This window comes from Cucurbita moschata, unplaced genomic scaffold, assembly GCF_002738365.1.
Source record: "Cucurbita moschata cultivar Rifu unplaced genomic scaffold, Cmos_1.0 Cmo_Scf00050, whole genome shotgun sequence".
Classification (NCBI taxonomy): Eukaryota; Viridiplantae; Streptophyta; class Magnoliopsida; order Cucurbitales; family Cucurbitaceae; genus Cucurbita; species Cucurbita moschata.
The window spans coordinates 1,309,382-1,331,213 of NW_019268566.1; the positions used below are offsets into that span (position 1 = coordinate 1,309,382).

The window sequence follows — 21,832 nt, forward strand, 5'->3', positions numbered from 1 at the left end:
GTTCTATCATTATTTTTTTTTTTTTTTTTTTTTTTTTTTTTTGATTAAGCACTTGAAAAGGAAATTCATACGCACGCTAAATCCTGAGGCTGATATTCTTTAGTCTAATGATATGATAAGAGAAATTGTGTGTTCAAAATCGATCTAAGGAAAGAGAATAACCAAATACCTAAGAAAAATGAAATGTCAAACATTTCAGTCTAAGTCAAACCGAAGCTCCAGCCTGTTGTAAGGATGCTCGGGCAATATCCAGTGCTTCCTCGACTGAAGACGCACTTTGAAGTTTAGCTTTATCAACAGAAGGTTGGAATCTTGCAAGTTTAGGAAGGAGTTCAAATTCCTACAATAACCATATCATTTCAACGTTAGTTTACTAATAATAATAAGAAAAACGTTCTGGTAAAGAGAAAAAACAGTTGAATTTATTCTTTAAACTACGTTATTTCTGTCTATTTAGTTCATGAACCGTAAATTTTTTATTTACACCTTAGTAAAGTTCATGTGGTGGTTAATACAGTTACTTGAATATTGACATGACGCATTATTAAATTAACCAATGATGATTTGACTCAAGGTGACACAAAAAAGTAGATTGACTAGATAAAATAAGAGAAAGTTGAGCCAAAAAAGAATTAAGTAGATAAAATGCAATTGAATCTTGTGGCCTATCAACCATTGTTTTATTGACCTATTCCCTTGTACCATACTGTCGCTTAAACATAATTTATAAGTTCAATGAAACATTCCACGTTGAAATCTAAACCTATTGAAATTTTATTCAGGCTTAGGAACCAAACTGACATGACCATCAAAGTTTGAAACTTCATTTATAATTTTTTTTAAAAAGTTGCATGGTTTCATATGTGCGTGAAAAAGAAATTCTCCAAGAATGATTGGACCAAACTAAAAATGATAAAAATAACCCTGATTTACCTCCGGACTTCCGCTTTCAAGAAGAACCCCTTTTAATTTACCTGTGTGCCAGATAGAGAAACCTTGTCATCGACATGATGTTAAAGTTATAGAAGGATAAAAGGTATAGAAAGAATGAGTGCGATATATACCAGAATCAATCCAAAAAGTAGCAATCTTAGGATCAAAGTTCCCAATTTCGACTGTCTCACCAACTGTGAAGCGAGGGATTAGAGTCAGAAGACATAATGATTAGGTAAAGATAAAAGTCCGTACTGGGAGGGGGGGAGCATCATACCATTATCCCCAAAAAATTGCCACCATATTTTCCTAGGGCTCCCTTCGTATTCAAACACCCTTGAGTAGAAGTATGGAAGATAATCGTATCTGTTTAAGAGAGTGTGAAAGATGAGTACGCTATTGAATGACTAGTGAATAAAGAAACTCAGTTTAAGATCAAATGATAGTTTCAAAGAAAATTGTCCAATTTACATTTGAGTATGAGCAGTTAGTAAGGATTTGACACAATGCTGAGCCGATCGACGAGCATGATCCACATGTTCGACCCGAGTTACACGATCATACAGCTGTTTTATTTGAATCACAGTCATTATCTAGTTGAAAAGGAGATTGAAGAATAAAGGCACTCAAGAGGAAGAAGAACACAAAGAAAAAAGAGAGAAAAACAACCTTTAACGGGAATGCTGCCACATCTCCAACTGCAAAAATTCCTGGTATCTTAGTTCTGAACAGGCCATCAACCTAGGTCCAAAACGTATCTTAGCTTCTTTTTACATGAAAAGAAATCATTTCCTAGGATATTTTCGTGTTCATGAAACAATTTATGATTGACAATTTAGGGGAAGCATTATCCGCAATTAAGTTCCAAAAAGTTTACATAACCTCACACAAGAATACACAAAGAATAAAGCTAAATATGATGCACAAACCAAAGTGATATCCCTGACCCGTCCCTAATGGCCCAGCGAGAGACATGTAAACGGAAGTATCTCTTACCTAGGGAGAAAATAGTTATCCCAACCCTAACGAAATAAGCATAGGATGTAACTTTCAATTCAGTACAAAAGTTTGGATGATATGTTCGGACGATATTGTTCCAAAACCTAGATTCTTAAGTAATTTTGAAGATAAATAAGGCATGTGACTATTAAACTACATCTTGATTAACTATAAATAATTATTACCGCAGTACAATATCAATATGCTAAGATTACAGAAAGTTGTCATTCCTTTAGGAATTGGGACGAGTATAAAGAATGAAGAATCTCCTTCATAACATTAGTTTACCTGTATGCCGCCAACAGTGCTATTCAATCCCACTTGCTCAAACGGACTGACAGCAGGCTTCGCACCAATGCCTATTACTACCTGAAAAAATATTAATGGAAATAAGACCATATCGATGCACCAGAGTTCTAATTAACATGTGCTGTTAAAAGCTGCAAAACTGAACCTTTAGAATTAATCAAACACATGGAGATTTAGAGATAAAGACCACTCAAGTATTTTGGGTGAATACCCTAGCCTACTGGCTACAAGGAACAATGGAAGAAATCCCAATAATGAGATCTTTCCACTGAAGTTAGACTTTCAGTTGCTATTGCGTATATATATGACTCACTAAGAAGGAAAGAAAAAGTCTTTTTAGACCATAAGAAAACAGGTTGACTCTGGCATTTTGCTGGAAGGTAGGTCTAGAGTTTCAGATTTGTAGAAAGGATAGGTAAATGGTGGCAGGCTATCCCCACTTGAAGTTCATAATAGACAGTAAAGAGAAGAATCAAATGAACATAAATACCGTGTCTGCTTCAATGGAGGATCCATCCTCAAGTCTAACAGAAGAGACCCGACCATCTGCACCAGCTTCCAAATTTTTTATGGAGGCCCCCTGATTAATGGTTAAACATAGTGATGAATACAACAAATTATTTGAAAATTGCTAGGCTGTAGTGGTGATAACACGAGAGAGAGAGAGAGAGAGAGAGAGAGAAACCTTTAAGAATTTGACACCATTCTCCTGGTAAAATTCTTCATATTTCCTGGCCAGCGAAGGAGTAAAAAGTCGTTGCAATAGATGATTCTCGGGAAATATGATCTATAGTATTTCAAACCAAGTGGAGAGAAGTTAAAGAAGACATCAAAAGCATTGAAAATTGAATCCCCGAATAGAGAAGGATGATTAAATTCTAAGAAAAATGAACATATATGTCCCATCGGGGAGAACTCATTCACAATCCTATATGTAGTTCATGATCTTATTCCCAATTTTGCGAAGTTAATTAATTGATCATTTCCACTGACATGCAGAAGATACTTCTAGGATCATATTGGTGCTTGACATTTCAAATCTTCGCATAGCTACGGTAATGTATGCATATATATTCATTTATTAATGTTTCTATGTAGATAAACATGCAAATTTAACATAAAAACAAAATATACTTCGCTATAAAGATTCAAAGTTAAGCCAATTGACGATATTTGAATTTTATTAGATATACAAATTTAAATTGCCTATGACTAGAAAATGTCCATTCTAATACTTTAGGATTGATCAATATATAAGAATTCAGTCTATAAGAAAACCTCTATTCTTTTCCCTAATTTTTAGGTTAAATATTTTATTGAGCTATGTCTAGCTGTATCCAAACCGTGTTTGAGCCATGTCAAAAATTAGGGGAGAAAAATAATTCAGATGCATTTTTTAGTGTGTTCATTCGTACCCATGTCTAACACATGTCCGTGCTTACTATCTGATATCAGTTCAATCAAATGAAAGAATAGTGCAACAACAGATGAGGATTAAATTAGGTGCACTGCGCACATAACTTCCAAATTTTCTCTCAAAAAACAAGCTAGTATAGTGAACAAAATTCAAGCTATAGAGGAGTCCATACTGTTGTATCAAGTTTCCAACCAACAGCTGCCGCAGCGACCTCCATACCAATGTAACCACCACCAACAATAACCACCTTTTTTGCTTTCTCCTGGAAAGGAAATGGAAGTCAATTGGTGTCACAAAAAGTAGACTGTAACTTCTGGAGAAAAGAATTTACACAAGGTAGGAGTGTGTAAGTGAATGTGCAATACAAGAAAAAAAGGTGAATTACCAATGAGGAAATTAGTGAATCTGCATCTGCAACATCTCGGATGTAGTGAACACCCGGTAGCCCACCCCCAATTCTATCTGGAAATCTGATAACAAGATAGCAGCGGTAATGAAGCTTTTAGATACCTATTTTTATAGTGAAATAGCACTGATCAATTACAACATGTTCTTAAAGAACTGTAATTGAAAAGGAAAGAGTAGAAGCACCTCGAGGCTGTACATCCTGTTGCTATTAAAAGCGCTCCATACTTGAGCAGTTTTCCCGAATTAGTTTTCAGGGTTTGGTTTTCTATGTCAATACCCGTAACTGGATCTTGATAAAATGTCTGAAAGGCAAAGAAAAGTGAGTACACAATGGACAAAGCTCGGAGCCACAATTTAAAAAAGGAAATGAAAAAATCTATTTGCAAGATGCAATTCGGGAAGATCAGTCAAAACTTCATATTGCAGATCAACAATAACATATACGTTCATCATATGCAAGTGTAACTTTTACTCAATCCATGTATACAACTCCAGAAAATACGTCTACAGATCATTCAATGGTGACCCTTACTTCATATCTGGCATGAGAATAATATACTTGGAATCATAACACTAGCAGCAATAGAAATCAAGAACAACCTTAAACGTTTGAAAATAATACAAAATCATTCCTAATGATTGTTCATAACAGTTATATTATTAGCTATAATGATTTGGTAGCAATATCTTAATCTAGCGTTCCAGAGGTTTCTCTACAATTTAACGGAAACTATAAAATACATAAGTGAAAGGTTCTGCACACGAAAATGTTAAAAACATATGATGACAATTACCTCAATACCTTTATCCTTGTACCATTCTGGCGTTTGTCTTTCCCCACCAGATCCAACACAAGTATGAAACCCCTATAAAAAAAATTAAAAAAAATGTAAAATCGAATGTACTTAAGATTAGATTAAAATTATCCAAGGCAAACAAGTGCAGAGTTCAGTTTGATTTTTGCCCTTAATAAATTCCGAAGTTCACTGAGTGGCCAAGCTAAGAATATAGAAACAGAGAAATCGCAAATCATGTTCAAGAGATCGACATCAAATGTAAACTGTAATCTCCAAGAGAGATTGTATCTTACAGGCAAGCGAGCTGGTTTTTTATCAAGAGGAAACAAGTAACCTTTTGTCAGAGCCGGACGCTCGTACGGCGCAAATGCCTGCAATAGAATCAGTCCCAAGAAAGTACTGATTAATAAGATCACAATTCGAAATGGGGAAAACAGCCTAATTCGACACCTTCGTTGTCTACATTAAAGAATTTATGCTGGAACGAAACTGTAAGCTAAATTACCTCCTTAGTTACTATACAAAGCCGTCCATCCGCCATCCCGTGCTCGACGAAAGTACGAGCCGCATAACCAGCAGCATTGCCACCACCAACAATCACAAACCTACAAGAACAAAAAAAGCAAAAACCACAAAATTAACCATCCACCCCGCAAGATCCAACAAAATCTGGAAGAAAAGAAATGAAAAACACGGACTCTCTATTCTCGTTAGCGAAAGCCGAGGAGGCAACAACGTAGCTTCTCCGGAAAGATCTGAAAGAAACAGAGGATTTTGGCTGAGCTCTAGAAAAGGAACCAGAGTGCGGACACCAGAGAGAGAGACCGTGCTTCAGCGACACAGAATTCGATGCAGCTGCCATCATCAATCTACGAACTGCAAAAGCTCGTGCAAAACAGAGCGATCGGCGATGGAAGATCGATCAGAAAAATACACAAGTGAAGAGAGTACAAACCTGGAAACATGGAAATTGGGGAGAGCGACGGCGTTGGTTATATAATCAAATCAAGAAAGTGGAATAAATTATTGAGTAGCGAGTGATGGTGGCTCTAGAGAGCTTCCAAGGGTCGCGAGTGACTATTGAGTGTTGAATCGCTGCACCATTACGGGTTGCTACACGCCCGCCATTTCACTTCGGCAGCGCCACTGACAATTTTTTATTCTCGCTCCTCTCGCCTATCTGCTCGTTGGGTGCCGCATCCTAAACGATGTCGTTTCCCCGCGAGGGAGGAGCCGATTTGGGCTCGGCCCAAGAATAATATATTTCCGAAAATTTGTTTCTTTAATATATTTATTTCATTTTTTACTTTTATCAAATATTATTTAATAATTGATGATTAATTTAGATATATATATTATATATATATATATATATATTAAGAGATCAATTTTAAGATTTTTAAGATTTAATTTATTTAGTCTTCCAATCTTTAAAATAAACCAAGAAAAAAAAATCAAATTTAACCATAAATTATTTAGATTTGCATTTGGATATTTTTGCTACCGGTCATTCTTTGTAAACGCGTAGTAAGTAGTAGTGGGTTTCAGCTTTTACAAGTCATTCCTTGTAAGGTCTGTCATAAGTCGGAGATACGTAAAGTTCAATGCTAAACACGACCATACTAATTTTTAGAACAATAAATCAAATTTTATTTTTTTTATTAGATGAACACGACTCTGCTTTGGGCATCCCCAAATGCCTCATACCAATTGAGAGAGTATTCATTGATTATAAACCTACGATCATTCCCTAAATTAGCCGAAGTGGGACTTTCATCCAACACCTCCCTTCAAACAAAGTACGTCTCCCCTTAATTGAGACTCGACTTCTTTTCTTTTGAAGTCTTAGTCATTTTTTTACTATGTCTTTGAGGAGTCTCAACTTCTTTTTCTTTTGGAATCCTTTATTCGACATTTGAAAATTTGATTGACATAACTAAGTTTAGGACATGACTCTGATACCATGTTGAGTTGTCGAATTTGATTGACATAACTAAGTTTAGGACATGACTCTGATACCATGTTGAGTTGGGTTAGACGATACTGCTTTACTCAGAAACTTTGACTTATAAATCATCCAAAGAATGACGTCAATAAAATTATATTTTATTTTAATTCCAAACACGGGGGTAACAAGTAATCTCAATGTTTGGGCCGTGGCCCGTAATCAGTACGAAGGAAGACAATGGGCCGGAAAGCCCATAAGTTGTCTATTCATTGGATGGTTTATAAGTCAAAGTTTCTGAGTTTTAGGGCTTTACGCTGTGAAGGAAGATTGTGAAAGGGTTTCTCTCTTAGCTGCTGCCGCTTCTTCCTGCCGCCGCCGATCACTCCGACAAAATGGTACGCCGTTTATCCTTTCACCGTACATTTAACACCCAAGTTTCTTCTTTTGTTCAACCAGAAACCAATGGAAAATGTTAGTAAGATTTGAAGGAAATATAATTAGTTGTTAATCTCGTTGAGGGCTCGTTCATTCGCACCGTTCATCAATGCGTTTGGTTGGTTTTCGATTGGGATTGGGTTTTGGGACTTTGGATGCAATTAGTGTTACCGGCCTGAACTCTGGATTTTGAAGTGTCTTTATTTTGTTGTTCATGATTCTAATCGACCCTCAACGGGGAGTAAATCTGTTTAAACGATCCGAACGTTGTCTTTTTAGATCATTTCAGAGAAGAACCGCCGAGAGATCTCGAAGTACCTCTTTCAAGGTAGTGAATTTTACTTTCTTGTGCGTTTGTTGTGGTTAGGGTTTTTTTTTTCCCTTCTTCTCTTCGTCTGTTTGTTTATTTTTTGTTTGTTGCTGTTTTGTATTAGAGGGAGTTTGCTATGCGAAGAAGGACTACAATCTAGCCAAGCACCCAGAAATCGATGTGCCAAATTTGCAAGTGATAAAGCTGATGCAGAGCTTCAAGTCTAAGGAGTATGTTCGCGAGACATTTGCCTGGATGCATTACTACTGGTACCTCACGAACGATGGCATTGAGTTTCTGAGGACTTACCTGAATCTCCCTTCAGAAATTGTCCCGGCTACCTTGAAGAAGCAAGCCAAGCCAGCTGGTCGACCCTTTGGTGGCCCATCTGGAGACCGCCCACGGTAAATCTTCTGCTGCTTTGCATATGATAGATGATTTCCATACTTCTGCTTATTGGTTTTTCCTGAACTTTGTGCTGGTTTTAGCTTGTTGATTTACTCTGTATGTTGGATAATTTTAGTTCTAAATGGTCTACTACTGCTTTGACTAGATTGGATTTGGAAATTTATCCTTTTACCTTGATACTACGGTGCTACTGATTCTGCACTTTGCTGGTCTTTGAATCATTTTGTAGTTTGATTTTGATTATCCTTTTATCCTCTTACTTTTGAATAGTGGCCCGTCAAGATTTGATGGGGAAAGAAGATTTGGTGACCGAGATGGCTACCGTGGTGGTCCTCGCGGAGCTGGTGGTGATTTTGGTGATAAGGGTGGAGCCCCTGCTGATTACAGACCTTCTTTTGGAGTAAGCAATTTTACCACTCCTAGGATAACCCAACTCTTGATATTCCTATCTAAGTTAGATTTGTTTGCTATGCCATCTAGAGATTGTTTGATCTTGATATTTCGCATCTTAGTTACAGTCCACTCCCCCAGTTGGGGGTATCAAAGTCAATAACTTTCTAATTGTTGGTTATTGGTTCTTTAACATCGTAGGGTCCTGGTGGAAGGCCTGGTTTTGGCCGTGGAGCTGGTGGATATGGAGGAGCACCTGCACCATCAAATCTTGAATGAGAGAACATCATAGATGTATGGGATTGTTTTTGTTAGTTTTAGTTTTGAAGCATGTTGAATCGAAGATGTTAAATTAAACTCATGAGATCATATCAGTTTTGTTTGCCTATAATCAATTGTCAGATCTTTGATTGCTGAAGTCTTTTGATTCCCCCTCTCCTATTGCTGATTCCCAAAACTCTGTTCTCACCATGTTTAGATTGTGAATTAATCAACTTATCCCAGAAGCATTCTAGTTCACTGCCTGCCTCATCCATTTTCAATTTGTTGCTGTAGTTCAGTCTTCCATAGTAATCAAATAGCATTGCATATATGTGAGTATTATGTCTGTGGGAAGAGGATGATTAGCCCATGTGAAATCTCTTCAAATGAATTTGACATCTCCATGAACTGGAGGGAAAGAGCCCTGGAACAATGGTCTGTATGTACTTTTGTTACTTTAGCGGGCTTTGATGCTCCAAGGAATGCGACCTTGAATCTGTATGTACTTTGTGTACTGTACGGTGCATTTGGAGCAGAAATGCATCCTTTTCTTTTCTAGCTGTCCTTAATTGAAATGCTTCTCTTTCTTATTCACGTGAATTGGTTCTGTTGAATGAGCTGATGCATGCACCTAGAGAAAAGGGTTGATCGAAGTTGTGTTTGGCTGTCAAAGACTCGACCAAGTAGGCAGGGAGTGGATGGCTTTAAACTCAAGGCCAGATATCCCGTGAAACACAACCACCATATCTCTAATTAGGGGGGGAAACTGCTGCTTTCTCTGAAATTTTGTGGGAGTTTCCACTTCCATCCATCCTAAACTTTCCACTTTTATTTACATTTTGACTTCAAATTTACTTTGCATCCATTAACCATTCTGCTTCAATCTCAAGTTTTAGATCGAGTTAATCCATAGAGGTGCTTAACAAATCTGGTGGCTTGAAAAATTCAATCAACTCATAATGAGTTCTAATAAATAGATGGTGTTGAATCGATCCAACATGAATTGTTGAATTGTTGTTACGAAATGCTACTTGAATCATTTAATTTAACCAGACATGTTTGAATTAATAAAGTGAAAAAAGTTTACTACCGGACCAATTCATTAAGTTCGACAAAAAAAAAAATTTGTTTGTATAACTTTAAATTATACTTAGATATTAAATTATTAGAATGTTTTGACGAAAAACTAAATGGAAACACAAAATCTACACTGAAACTCGAAACACAAAATCTACACTGAAAATGTGGAAAAGAAACCCCAAGAACATATTAGTATACTGTGAAAATTTTTGGGAGTGATGGGAAAGTCATTGATGATCTGAATTTAATACTTTTGAAACAAATCACAACATTTGTTACTAATTTTGATCCGAATTTAATGCTTTTGAAACAAATCACAACATTTGTTACTAATTTAATGACAACTACAGACCAAACTCCGTTGGATGTTTACGGGTTGGACTAGATTGAGTTAGACCAACACAAAACTTCGAGTTGATTGGATTGATGACCTAAACAACCCGAATAAAGTTCATAACTCAACTCAATCCAATTCGCATTATTATATTAATAATTAAAATCTCATAAATTTATTTAATATTAAATATTAACAAATTACCACTTATCACTAACATGGATTAAAAAATGTCAAATATTCTCAATTGAGTTGGGTTGAATTGACTCGACCAAAAAAATGTCAACCCACGAATGGATTTTTTTTTTTCAATTTTCCAAAAATTCAACCCAACATAAAACAAAAAGAATATAACCCAACTCAATTTTTATGGTTTTGATTGGATAGTCCAAATTGATCGGATTATTAAGTCATATGAACATCCTATGTACTACAGATGAAATAACAATTTTCTTTTAATAAATAAAGTTTAATCGTCAATTTTAATAAATCTTTATACTTATAATTTCAAAATTACAATAATTTAACATCGACTTTTATTATTAAATATATATATATAATCCCCAGTTAATTTAACATTTTTAAGTAAGAAATGATTTAGAATTATACCATTTGTTAAAGCATTGAATTCAAAACGTAGAACAAGAAGCAACCATTTTAAGGATGTTCGAGAAAAAAAAAAGTTGGGGAACTTAAAAAGAACAAATTCTTTAAAGTAGGGCTGAGCTGACCCAACGAACCGCAACAATGTCAATGTACGTAACCGATTAAAAGGGGGGAAAATCGCATTAATGGCGGTTTTAATTAGATCTTATTGGAGTGGAGAAGGGCGTTTGTTTTGGCGGAGCGAGAAAAGTCGGCTTCGATTCACGGATTTTCAAACCATTTTCAGATCAATAAAGAAAAGAAGCAGCAGAAGCAAGCAAGCAAGCAATCAATCGCCATTGCTCATCGCCCTTCACATTTTTCAGACCTTACTTTTTCAAAAAGCCCCAAATTCAGCTTTCCCGAACACCCTTTTCCCAGTTCTCCCATGACGCTTCTCCGAATATAGCATTTCTTTAGTAACTTGAAACCAACACTTCCCCTGGTTGCTTGTTCCTTTGAAGGCGTTTCTGGGTTTCCTTCCATTTCCCAAAATGGCTACTAAAGAGTCCAGCTCTGCGGCTGCCACTGAGGGGAAGATCAAAGGGGTTCTTACCCATGGCGGCCGATATGTTCAGTATAATGTTTATGGTAACTTGTTTGAGGTTTCTGCTAAGTATGTTCCTCCTTTGCGACCCATTGGTAGAGGTGCTTATGGTCTTGTTTGGTAAGTTTTTGATCTCTGAACTGCTGTTCTTCTCTTTTTTAGTTGTTTTCTAACAAGTTTGTGGATGTTTTGGTGATTCTCCTGCTGATCTGCTTGGTAGATTCATTGTAGAGATTCATTGTAGCTTACTTGTTTAGTGAAATCATATGTTCTGTTTCCAATTTGGTTTGGCAATGCTTGTTTGAATGAGTATGGTTGGCTACCTCCTTTTTCTTTTGTTAGTTCAACACAACAATTGGGTGTGAGGTAATTGAACTTCTAATCTTTTTGGATGTGAGTATTGTGAGATCCCACATCGGTTGGAGAGGAGAACGAAACATTCCTTATAAGGGTGTGGAAACCTCTCCCTAACATACGTAACAGACCAAAGTGGATAATATCTATTACTGGTGGGCTTGAGTTCTTACAAATGATATTACATGTGCTAGCGAGAAGGCTGAACCCTGAAAGGGGGTGAACACAGGGCGATGTGCAAGTGAGGACGTTGAGCCACAAAAGGGGTGGATTGTGAGATCCCACATCGATTGGGGAAGGGAACGAGTGCTAGTGAGGATGTTGGGTTCCGAAGGGGGGTGGATTGTGAGATTTCACATCGGTTGGGGAGGAGAACGAAGCATTCTTTATAGGGTGTAGAAAACTTTCCCTAACAGACGCATTTTAGAAACCTTGAGGGGAAGTCCAAGAGGGAAAGCCCAAAGAGCGGTAGACTTGAACCGTTACAAGTATGGTTTAATCAGTTGAGCTATGCTCGTGTTGACCCATGGTTGGCTGAGCTTGAAAACTAGTGATCTAATCCACTAAAGAAAACCAAAAGTAAGGCTTACCTTTTCTATTGTCTTCTCTCAATCACAGCTTGTCTTACTGCTACTTCTAGATGTTTGCTGTCCTTGTCGATCCACTGTTCGTTTTAAAGTTTTGAGTAATATCACGACGATTTCGATAACCGAACCGTGTGCTGGTTCACATAATTTCTTTCTCTGTAGTGCTGCTGTAAATTCTGAGACACATGAAGAGGTTGCCATCAAGAAAATTGGAAATGCTTTTGATAACATAATTGATGCCAAGAGGACATTGAGAGAAATTAAGCTTCTTTGCCACATGGAACACGAAAATGTATGGTTTGTTTTTATATTCCCTGCTAGATGAGCTGAGAGCTCGTTTATCTGCTTCGTCCTCCGTAACTGCTCGATTTTTAACCCTTCGCAGATTATAGCCATCAGAGACATCATTCGGCCACCAAAAAGAGAGGTTTTTAATGATGTTTATATCGTTTACGAATTGATGGACACTGATCTTCATCAAATAATTCGTTCCGACCAATCACTGACCGACGATCATTGCCAGGTTTGACGCTGCAATTTTGATCCTACCCCAGTGATCGTTTTATAAAATATGAGTTCATGACACTTATTTTATACTTCTTTGGGATCTAAGTTAATGTTCGATCGATATTAGGGAGTTCGAGCCAAACCAAGAAAGAATAATGGTCATCGAAAGTTTGAAGTTTGTTATCATTATTGACTCGAGAAAAGTTTTTGTGAGATCCCACATCGGTTGGAGAGGGGAACGAAGCATTCCTTATAAGGGTGTGGAAACCTCTCCCTAGTAGACACGTTTTAAAGCCGTGAGGCTAAGCCAAAGCGGACATTATCTGCTAGTGGTGGGCTTAGGTTGTTGTATACATTCAATATGGAAACTTTTTGGCCATTCACTGCATCAAGTTTTTGTATTCTGGCATGACGATACGCGTATGGATGACGGGCCGTTCATATTTAGAGAATCATTATTCATTAGCCTTGTCTTTGAAGCTAAACTCACCATTAAACTGACATGTTATGCACTTTGCAGTACTTTTTGTATCAGTTATTGCGTGGGCTGAAGTATGTACATTCAGCCAAGGTCCTGCACCGTGATCTCAAGCCAAGCAACCTGCTTCTGAATGCAAATTGCGACCTTAAAATTGGCGATTTTGGATTAGCAAGAACGACTTCTGAAACCGACTTCATGACTGAATATGTGGTTACTCGTTGGTACCGAGCACCGGAATTGCTGCTCAATTGTTCGGAGTACACTGCTGCTATTGATGTTTGGTCTGTCGGATGCATTCTTGGTGAGATCATGACCAGAGAACCTCTCTTCCCTGGAAAAGATTATGTTCATCAACTCAGACTTATAACTGAGGTACAAGTTTTAATACCTATAGGAGTTCATGTTCTTGTGTTCAACTCTTTTCATAGTTTGGAAAATTTGATGTTTAATGTTTGATGAGAGGAACTAAATTTTTATCCCAAACTGTGAGACCCCACATTGGTTGGAGAGGGGAACGAAATATGCTCTATTAGACTGTGGAAACCTCTCCCTAACAAACACGCTTTAAAACTGTGAGGCTGATGGCGATATGTAACAGGTCAAAGCGGACAATATCTGTTAGCAGTGAGCTTGAGTTGTTACAAATAGTATTAGAGCCAGACACTAGGTAGTGTGCCAGCAAGGATGTTGGGCCCCAAGGAGGGTAGATTGTGAGATCTCATGTTGGTTGGAGAGGGGAACAAAGCATTCTTTATAAGAGTGTGGAAACCTCTCCCTAACAGACGCGCTTTAAAACTGTGAGGTTTAGGTGATATGTAACGAGCCAAAGTGAACAATATCTGTTAACGGTGGGCTTGGACTGTTACAAATGGTATCAGAGCCCAACACCGTGTGCCAACGAGGATGCTGGGCCTCCAAGGAGGGTAGATTGTGAGATCTCACATTGGTTGGAGAGGGGAACGAAGCATTCTTTATAAGAGTGTGGAAACCTCTCCCTAATAGACGCGCTTTAAAAACGTGAGGCTTACACGATATGTAACGGGCCAAAGCGGACAATATCTATTAGCGGTGGGTTTGGACTGTTACAAATGGTATCAGAGCCCAACACCGTGCCAACGAGGATGCTGGGCCCCCAAAAAGGGTAGATTGTGAGATCTCACATTGGTTGGAGAGGGGAACGAAACATTCTTTATAAGAGTGTTGAAATCTCTCCCTAACAGACGTGCTTTAAAACCATGAGGCTAACGACGATACGTAACGGACCAAAGCGGACAATATCTGTTAGCGGTGGGGTTGGGCTGTTACAATTGGTATTAGAGCCAGACACTGGGTGGTGTGCTAGCAAGGATGCTGGCCCCCAAGAGGGTACATTGTGAGATCCCACATTGGTTGGAGAGGGGAACGAAACATTCTTTATAAGAGTATGGAAACCTCTCCCTAATAGACATACTTTAGAACCGTGAGGCTGACGGCGATACGTATCCTCTTTTTCCAAGGATTTCATAATTGGACATTGAACCCATTTCATATGATGGGAGTTGCGGGAACGGGCCAAAGCGGACAACAAGATAGAAGCCTATGGGAGAATCACAGTGTTCCGGGTTTTGAGTGCTCGTTCTCCGTTCTATATCAAGGCTGACTCGATCATATTCGTAAATAACAGTGGTTTTTCAATGGTGGTGGTGCTAAATGACCATCTTGTATGTTTGACATCTTATTTACGCTGAAAATCTCTTTTTTGTGCTTGTGATATCTTGATTCTCGTTGTCGTTTTTATCGACCGTGACGTTTTCAAAAGTATTTTAGCTCTTCATTCCTGCTGATGAAAAAGAAAAAGCATGCATATTGTCCCGTATTTATTTGATCATTTCTTTGTTTTCCAACGTAAAAGCTACTAGGATCACCGGATGACGCCAGCCTAGGATTTCTCCGAAGCGATAATGCTCGAAGATACGTCAAGCAGCTTCCACAGTACAGGAAACAACAATTCTCAGCTAGATTTCCCAACATGTCTCCAGCTGCTCTTGATCTTCTAGAAAAGATGCTCGTATTCGATCCAAACAAACGCATTACAGGTCTGCGAAAACCGTTCATACTTTAACCACGAAAACATCTCGATCTTTCATCAAATATGTGATACCTCTGTACCCTTTTGCAGTGGAGGAGGCACTTTGTCATCCATACTTGCAATCTCTTCACGACATCAACGACGAGCCAGTCTGTGTCAGGCCCTTCAGTTTCGATTTCGAGCAACCGTCGTGCACTGAAGAGCATATTAAAGAACTCATCTGGAAAGAATCCGTCCGGTTCAACCCCGACGAATCAGGCAGAAGGACGACTCTTTGCGTCTAAGGTGATCTAGATGCTTGAAACTGAACACTTGTTTTCTTTTCCCTGAATAGGATTTACTGTCATGATCAAGTAGATAAGAACAGCAGTAATACTTGTATGGTTACCCATATGAATGAACGAATTCGAAGAAACTAAGAACGAACGACCCGAAAAACGAATCGAAAAATGGAGCGGAGTATTAGGTATTGGGAGATTTTGGAGCAAAGGATTGTGGATGCTTGTACTTTCCATGGATCTTAATGAACTTATGAAATAAATTTAAGGGTGTATTGTTATAGATATCGTTTTCTTTGTATTTGCTTCATTGTGTGTTCATCAATCTGCAGATTCTAATCACATCTTTTCATCTTATGTTAATACCCCTATGTTATATCATATTTTTAACTTGGTACCTAATCTTTTGAATTATTGCTTCTCATGTCCTTCGGTAAATTCTAACCATACGTGAGATCTCACATCAATTGGAGAGGGGAATGAAATATTTCGTACAAGGGTGTGTAAATCTCTTTCTAACAGACGCGTTTTAAAACCTTGAGAGAAAACCGAAAGGGAAAGCTTGAAGAGGACAATATTTGCTAATGGTGGGTTTGGGCTGTTACAAATGGTATTAGAGCCAGACATTGGCCGATGTGCCAGTGGGTACGTTGAGTGTCACAATCCCATTTGCAATTGTGCGACACTCACTTCTCAGCAATAAGTGAGTTAAGCTAATTTATTCTTGTGTCGTCTATGCTTGAGCTTCTAGCCTCGGTTCAAGAAGAAAGTTTGAGAAAACGGGGGCAGAGAGAGGTTTTGAAAGTAAGATATGAGAAATTGAAATTTGTGTTATATATGCAAGCAAAAAGGCAATAACAATGACTCAGTGTATAACCTATTGGTAGGGAGAAGTTGACCACTAGTCATCTCCCCATATTTTGAGGCGTTTCATGTCTCGCAGGCCTAGACATGATTTTGTTGAAACGTCATACTCTCTTAGGAATACAAAAGAAAAGCATTACAACATGGAAAAACATAAAGGGTTTGGCTTGGCATGGGTATACGGCCATGGACGACATGCCCTAGACGAGCATGATCGTGACACTAGGCTCCAGAGGGTGAATTGTGAGATCCCACATTGGTTGAGAGGGGAAGAAAACATTTCTTATAAGTGTGTGAGAATCTCTCCCTAACAGATGCATTTTAAAACATTGAGAGGAAACTCGAAAGGGAAAACTTATAAGGACAATATCTGCTAGCAGTGAGTTTTGACTGTTACACCATAGGTTAACCAAATCACGTAAGTTAAGCTTATGGTTTGGTTAATTAAAACCATAGGTGATTTAATACAGGGAACCAAACAAAGTCCTATTGTTCAATTCACATTTTCAATTTTGGTCTGTCCAAAACAAGATCGATCGAGTTGTATGCATTACTCCCATGTTCTTGGAGCTAAAGTACAAAATTACCCTTTATTCATTTTAAAAGTTGCAATATTGCATTTGAGCTTTTATAAATGTTTCAAAACTGCCTCAGAGTAGAAAGCCATTAAAATTTTGGATAGAAATTTAGATCTGAAATGAGTATAGTGATGACATTAAATGGTGTGACGGTGTTCGAGTTTTAGCTTTGTTCCAAGTCACGGTACACACTATTTCAGGTCTTATTTATTCATTCTAAGATTTTTACTTCAAAAATAGTTTTGAAACGTTTGTCCAAGCTGGCAACTAAACACGAGGATTATGCTCATTGCTAGACTTAACCGAACACCTTATATACACACACACATACAAAAGAAATTAAAAAGACAGTAGGGTACGTACACCGAAAGCAATAATGTACAATTCCCATAAGAAGTATAAGGGTAAATTCGTAAGTTCACTCAATGCCTAATGCCTAAAAGAAGAACATAAAACAAGATGAAACTACACCACTTTAAATTAACATTTGACAAAACTAACAAAACACAATGGTCCCTCCTAGCTCGGAGCAAACCAAAATTGTGACTTGAACATACTTTGCTAAGAGAACATCACGAAGGGAAAAATAGACGACAGAAAGCAATCTCTTCCAACCAGCAACCCGAGGAATTGAACACAAGCCCTTTTTAGTCAAGTTTCGACTGAATTCTTCTATCAATCTCTAGGCCCTTCCTTAACTATTTGTTCGGTAAATTGGTAGCTGGTTAATCTAATCAAACCCAGGACACTACTTGGCCGGCAGATGGCAGGTGGAAGTATTGAGGTGCATTTGAATCAAAAGAATATACTGCTTAACCTAGTGACCGACTAGTTTATGAAACTACTCGCTAGTTAGCCCGGCTTTGTGTTTCAGGGTTTCTAACCTTTATTCATTTAGTCCCTACACTTTCCGAATTTTCATTTTGGTCACGTTAATTTCAAAACGTGACGATTCTGATCCATATTTGCAAAAATGCTAAAATTTTGATGGAAAAAAATGTAAACGAAAAAGACGGAAAAGTACATGGACTAAAATAGTATTTAAACGAAATGAAAAGGGTTATTTTGGTAATTTCACGAACATACCAAAAACGACGAATCTTAACAGCTGATTTACATTGAATACGCAACCCCCGCCTAAGAGCTCAAATCCCTTTAAAACCACTTTTTGTTCCTTTCCAATTTCTTCTCGACTCGATCCTCAATCCAATCCGAAGCTCGCCGGCGTGCGTTCATGGCGACGGGGATCTCGGCCGTTGCAACCGCGGCGCCGTACCGGAGATTAATTCAACGACCGGCGAAAGCTCCACCTCCGGCGAACCGTGTTCCATGGCGGTGCTTTGCAAAACAGAGCACGAGAAGATTGTCGACGGTGAAGAAGAAAAGTGGCGTGAGTGAAGTTGAAATAGTTAAGGATTTGAAGGTAATCGTGGAGGAGAAAATGGTGAGGAAGAAAGCGGAAAGAGATGCTTATCTTGTCGCTGCAATTGTGTCGAGCTTCGGGATCACGTCCATGGCCGCCATCGCTGTCTATTACAGATTCTCCTGGCAACTCAAGGTATTTTCCCCTCTTTTTCTTTTACCAATTTTTAACCCTAAGAATAAAAAATAGGAATAGAATTGGAATATATAAATTAATTAAATAAATTTAATATTATCAAATGGATAAGATATATTTGATGACTAATTATTATAATATATTCTCGAAATATTATATCTCAACATTTCTCTATTTTTTATTTAAATCTCGGTGCAAAATTCAAATTTTGGTTAATAAATTTTAATTTATAACGAGATTATGAAAACTTAGAATTACATTTCATTTACAGGGCGGAGATTTTCCTGTTTTGGAAATGGTTGGTACTTTCGCACTATCGGTTGGAGCTGCGGTAAGTTGAAGCCTATAAAATTATTTTTAAATTAATAAAAATATTTAATCGAATTTTAAAAGTTTCATAAATACAAATTAAAAAGTAACATTAAAGGTAATGGGTGTTAGTGTCGTTTTTTTAACATAAAAGTATTTTTGAATATTTTTAGAAGGGTATTTTTGACATTTTTGAAATAAAGTAATAATCGGAACTATAATTTTTTTAGTTTAAGGGTATTATTGAAATTTTTAAAAAATTTAATAGTATTTTTGAAGTAAACTATCCAATTTAAAATTATTTTTATTAATTTAATTTTAAAAAGTATTTAAATGTTTTTTTGAAAGGATTAAAAAAAATATTTTTAAACATTAAAAAATGATTAATTTTTTTTACAGGTGGGGATGGAATTTTGGGCGAGATGGGCACATAAACAGCTGTGGCATGATTCGCTATGGAATATGCACAAGGTTATAGCGTTACATTTAAATGTGTTCGTAATGTCTAAAATAATGTATTATAAGTTTGATTTATATATTATGTCAATTCATGTGCTTTGGATCTTAGTTTAATTTAGTCGATCTATTTAAAAAAGTAAATTCTTTTTTTTTTTTCATATATTTTGTGTTAAAATTTTGTAAATGATTCAAACTAAACATTTTGATATGAACGGGTGAGGCTAGTCTCATCATAGGGCGAGAAATGGACCGTTTGAATTGAACGATGTGTTCGCAATCATCAACGCGGTGCCTGCCATTGCTCTTCTTTCTTTCGGCTTCTTCCATCAGGGCTTCGTCCCCGGTCTATGTTTTGGTGCGGTATGTCTCATCATTAATTTCTACGACATTATTTGATTTTTTTTTTTTTTTGTAAATAATAAAATAATTAATTTGTAAAATGGTCAAAACTGTCGAAGTCCAGGTCAGCTTTGTATGACGTGTCATGTTCTGATTCGGCAGGGTTTGGGAATTACAGTGTTTGGAATGGCCTACATGTTCGTCCACGATGGCCTCGTGCACCGTCGTTTCCCTGTGGGTCCCATAGCTGCTGTCCCCTACTTACGACGTGTCGCTGCTGCCCATCATGTAAGCAATTCCCGACATGTCGTTTGTTATTTTGGGAGTTAATTTTAATTTTTTATTTTTTGGTGTAGATACATCATACGGACAAATTCGACGGCGTCCCGTACGGGTTGTTTTTAGGACCCAAGGTTAGTTACGTCATTTCACTCACTAATTTTTTTTTAATTGAATAAAAACGACGTCGTTTGGATTGCTGCAGGAACTGGAAGACGTGGATGGCGAGGAAGAGCTGCAGAAAGAAATTAAAAAGAGAAGCAAAGTTTACAGAAATTAAATTAAATTTTCTCATTATATTAATAATAATCAACAATAGGTGGTTAATTATTTATTTTTTAAAAAATATTTCTCTTCGTGTAATTATTTTTTATTAACACGGATGCTCGGTTAAGCTATAAATTTAATTCATATTGTATCAAATCATCAACCAATTCTAAAAAAATGTTTAATAAACGTCTGAATTATTAATTTTATTCTCGTATATTCTTGAATTTTCAAAATTATATATTATATAAAATCTTTAATAGTAGATAGATATAATTAAATTTTAAAGTAATATATAAAGCTGTGAGTTTTTGCTTATATATATTTGGCCTCGATCTCATTTAGCTAATTGAAAAAAATCTCTTCAGACTTCCTCCTTCATTTTCCGCTCCATTCGAACTGGTATTAAAATAGATATCTCTAAATGTTAAGAATGTCGATATCTTATTCAAGTTATTATAATTTATCAATTTGTTAACCTGGTATAGAGTAGAAATTAAAATAATAATAATAATAATAAATAAATAAATAAATAATAATAATAATAATAATAATAATGGAGAAGAAGAAGGAAGACTTGGTTTCTAAAAAGAGAAGACGTGCAAGTAAAAGAAGGGTAAACAAACACGCCACGTGTCATTTAGTGTGTTTTCAAATTCAGGTCCTTTTCTTGACGACGCGTCGTTCTTTCTTGCACTACTCGTCGTCCCATTCCAACCAACTTCTACGCCAATCACTGAGCCTTTTAAATCTTTTTTTTTTTTTTTAATTTTATTATATTATATTAAAAACATGCATTTCTTTTCTTTTTTTTTTTTCTTTTTCTTTTCAGCATCCATTGATCTTAAAAGAAAAAAAAAAAGAAAAAAAAAATCTCAATATCCATTAATTTTAATTATTTCAATTTGATTGTGTTGAGGATTATTTGGGTGTGAGTTCCAGTTGGTTAATTTAATGAAAGATTATAGGTATCTCCATTGGTATGACGTCTTTTGACAAGCCCAAAGCAAAACCATGGGAGCTTACGTTCGAAGAGGACAATATCATACCATGAAAGTCTGATTCCTAACAAATTGATTATAAAATAAAAATTGGTTCATTATATTTTAATGTTATTTATTTTTCTTTAAATTATTACTTTAATTTTATAAATTTTTTTTTAGAGAATATAACTTTAATATTTATAGTTTCGATTGGATTATAAATTTATTTGTATTGAATTACGTTCAAATAAATATTTATGAATGGGTTAGTTCATAAATTTTTCTAAAATTAAATTTTGAAATTTATTCTCAATTTAAAAAAAAATATAATTTATTTATATATATATATATATATATATATATATATATATATATATATATATATAGTTGAGTTTATTATTTAATAAAGATTATTTGGTTTGAAAAAATTTACAACCCGAACAATTAAAGTTAGTCTAAAAGATATTCCGACTAAATTTATCCAACTACGAGCACTTCTAAACATTTTATTTATCATTATCATGTCATGAATTAAATAATAAAAAAATATATTTGAACCATATAAACTAATTATGACCCATTTTTGTAATTTAGCGTACAATTAATTAATATTGAAATAAATAAGAAAAAAACGTGGAATGAAATTAGAATTTTAATCGTATGAATGCGATTGTATTGTAGCAAAGTCGAAGCTATGTTT

At 36.3% G+C, this 21,832-nt stretch overlaps 4 protein-coding genes across 5 annotated transcripts in view; 3 read left to right on the top strand and 1 right to left on the bottom strand.

Annotated features, from left to right (window-relative positions):
• The window catches only part of LOC111435740 (monodehydroascorbate reductase, chloroplastic/mitochondrial), a 6,772-nt gene extending 729 nt beyond the window's left edge, over positions 1-6,043 (bottom strand). The window contains exons 1-17 of the mRNA XM_023073242.1: positions 5,819-6,043; positions 5,562-5,739; positions 5,369-5,468; positions 5,157-5,234; positions 4,861-4,932; positions 4,250-4,368; positions 4,044-4,128; positions 3,831-3,920; positions 2,927-3,028; positions 2,732-2,821; positions 2,221-2,301; positions 1,603-1,674; positions 1,405-1,499; positions 1,211-1,299; positions 1,065-1,127; positions 934-974; positions 170-340 (exon numbers count right to left, since the gene is read on the bottom strand). Of these exons, the coding sequence (XP_022929010.1) occupies positions 206-340; positions 934-974; positions 1,065-1,127; positions 1,211-1,299; positions 1,405-1,499; positions 1,603-1,674; positions 2,221-2,301; positions 2,732-2,821; positions 2,927-3,028; positions 3,831-3,920; positions 4,044-4,128; positions 4,250-4,368; positions 4,861-4,932; positions 5,157-5,234; positions 5,369-5,468; positions 5,562-5,739; positions 5,819-5,828 (1,500 nt within the window). The 5' untranslated portion in view covers positions 5,829-6,043 and the 3' untranslated portion in view covers positions 170-205. The remainder of the gene's footprint in view (positions 1-169; positions 341-933; positions 975-1,064; positions 1,128-1,210; positions 1,300-1,404; positions 1,500-1,602; positions 1,675-2,220; positions 2,302-2,731; positions 2,822-2,926; positions 3,029-3,830; positions 3,921-4,043; positions 4,129-4,249; positions 4,369-4,860; positions 4,933-5,156; positions 5,235-5,368; positions 5,469-5,561; positions 5,740-5,818) is intronic.
• A 1,059-nt stretch (positions 6,044-7,102) lies between these two features.
• LOC111435712 (40S ribosomal protein S10-1-like) lies at positions 7,103-8,772 on the top strand. The gene is made up of 5 exons (XM_023073202.1): positions 7,103-7,206; positions 7,526-7,574; positions 7,681-7,960; positions 8,235-8,364; positions 8,556-8,772. Exons 1-5 carry the CDS (start codon positions 7,204-7,206, stop codon positions 8,631-8,633), a joined length of 540 nt encoding a protein of 179 aa, XP_022928970.1. The 5' UTR covers positions 7,103-7,203; the 3' UTR covers positions 8,634-8,772.
• A 2,041-nt stretch (positions 8,773-10,813) lies between these two features.
• LOC111435711 (mitogen-activated protein kinase 4-like) lies at positions 10,814-15,797 on the top strand. Its single transcript, XM_023073201.1, has 6 exons — positions 10,814-11,341; positions 12,325-12,454; positions 12,548-12,685; positions 13,190-13,522; positions 15,042-15,225; positions 15,309-15,797. Exons 1-6 carry the CDS (start codon positions 11,169-11,171, stop codon positions 15,500-15,502), a joined length of 1,152 nt encoding a protein of 383 aa, XP_022928969.1. The 5' UTR covers positions 10,814-11,168; the 3' UTR covers positions 15,503-15,797.
• Positions 15,798-18,088: 2,291 nt separating this feature from the next.
• On the top strand, positions 18,089-20,234 carry LOC111435746 (beta-carotene 3-hydroxylase 1, chloroplastic-like). Of its 2 annotated transcripts, XM_023073255.1 has the most exons (7): positions 18,089-18,496; positions 18,768-18,827; positions 19,205-19,276; positions 19,490-19,624; positions 19,766-19,891; positions 19,960-20,016; positions 20,088-20,234. In XM_023073255.1, exons 1-7 carry the CDS (start codon positions 18,173-18,175, stop codon positions 20,160-20,162), a joined length of 849 nt encoding a protein of 282 aa, XP_022929023.1. In that variant the 5' UTR covers positions 18,089-18,172; the 3' UTR covers positions 20,163-20,234. The 2 variants fall into 2 exon arrangements, with proteins under 2 accessions (XP_022929023.1, XP_022929025.1); XM_023073257.1 differs by lacking the exon at positions 18,768-18,827.
• Positions 20,235-21,832: the final 1,598 nt, after the last annotated feature.

Coding starts and splice junctions, on each gene's coding strand:
- LOC111435712 (XM_023073202.1), top strand. Junction 7,575..7,680: donor CTCGAAGTACCTCTTTCAAG/GTAGTGAATTTT, acceptor GTTTTGTATTAG/AGGGAGTTTGCTATGCGAAG. Junction 7,961..8,234: donor CCATCTGGAGACCGCCCACG/GTAAATCTTCTG, acceptor ACTTTTGAATAG/TGGCCCGTCAAGATTTGATG.
- LOC111435711 (XM_023073201.1), top strand. CDS start 11,169: ATGGCTACTAAAGAGTCCAGCTCTGCGGCTGCCACTGAGGGGAAGATC. Junction 11,342..12,324: donor GGTGCTTATGGTCTTGTTTG/GTAAGTTTTTGA, acceptor CTTTCTCTGTAG/TGCTGCTGTAAATTCTGAGA. Junction 12,686..13,189: donor TGACCGACGATCATTGCCAG/GTTTGACGCTGC, acceptor TGCACTTTGCAG/TACTTTTTGTATCAGTTATT.
- LOC111435746 (XM_023073255.1), top strand. CDS start 18,173: ATGGCGACGGGGATCTCGGCCGTTGCAACCGCGGCGCCGTACCGGAGA. Junction 18,828..19,204: donor CACTATCGGTTGGAGCTGCG/GTAAGTTGAAGC, acceptor TTTTTTTTACAG/GTGGGGATGGAATTTTGGGC. Junction 19,625..19,765: donor CCGGTCTATGTTTTGGTGCG/GTATGTCTCATC, acceptor CTGATTCGGCAG/GGTTTGGGAATTACAGTGTT.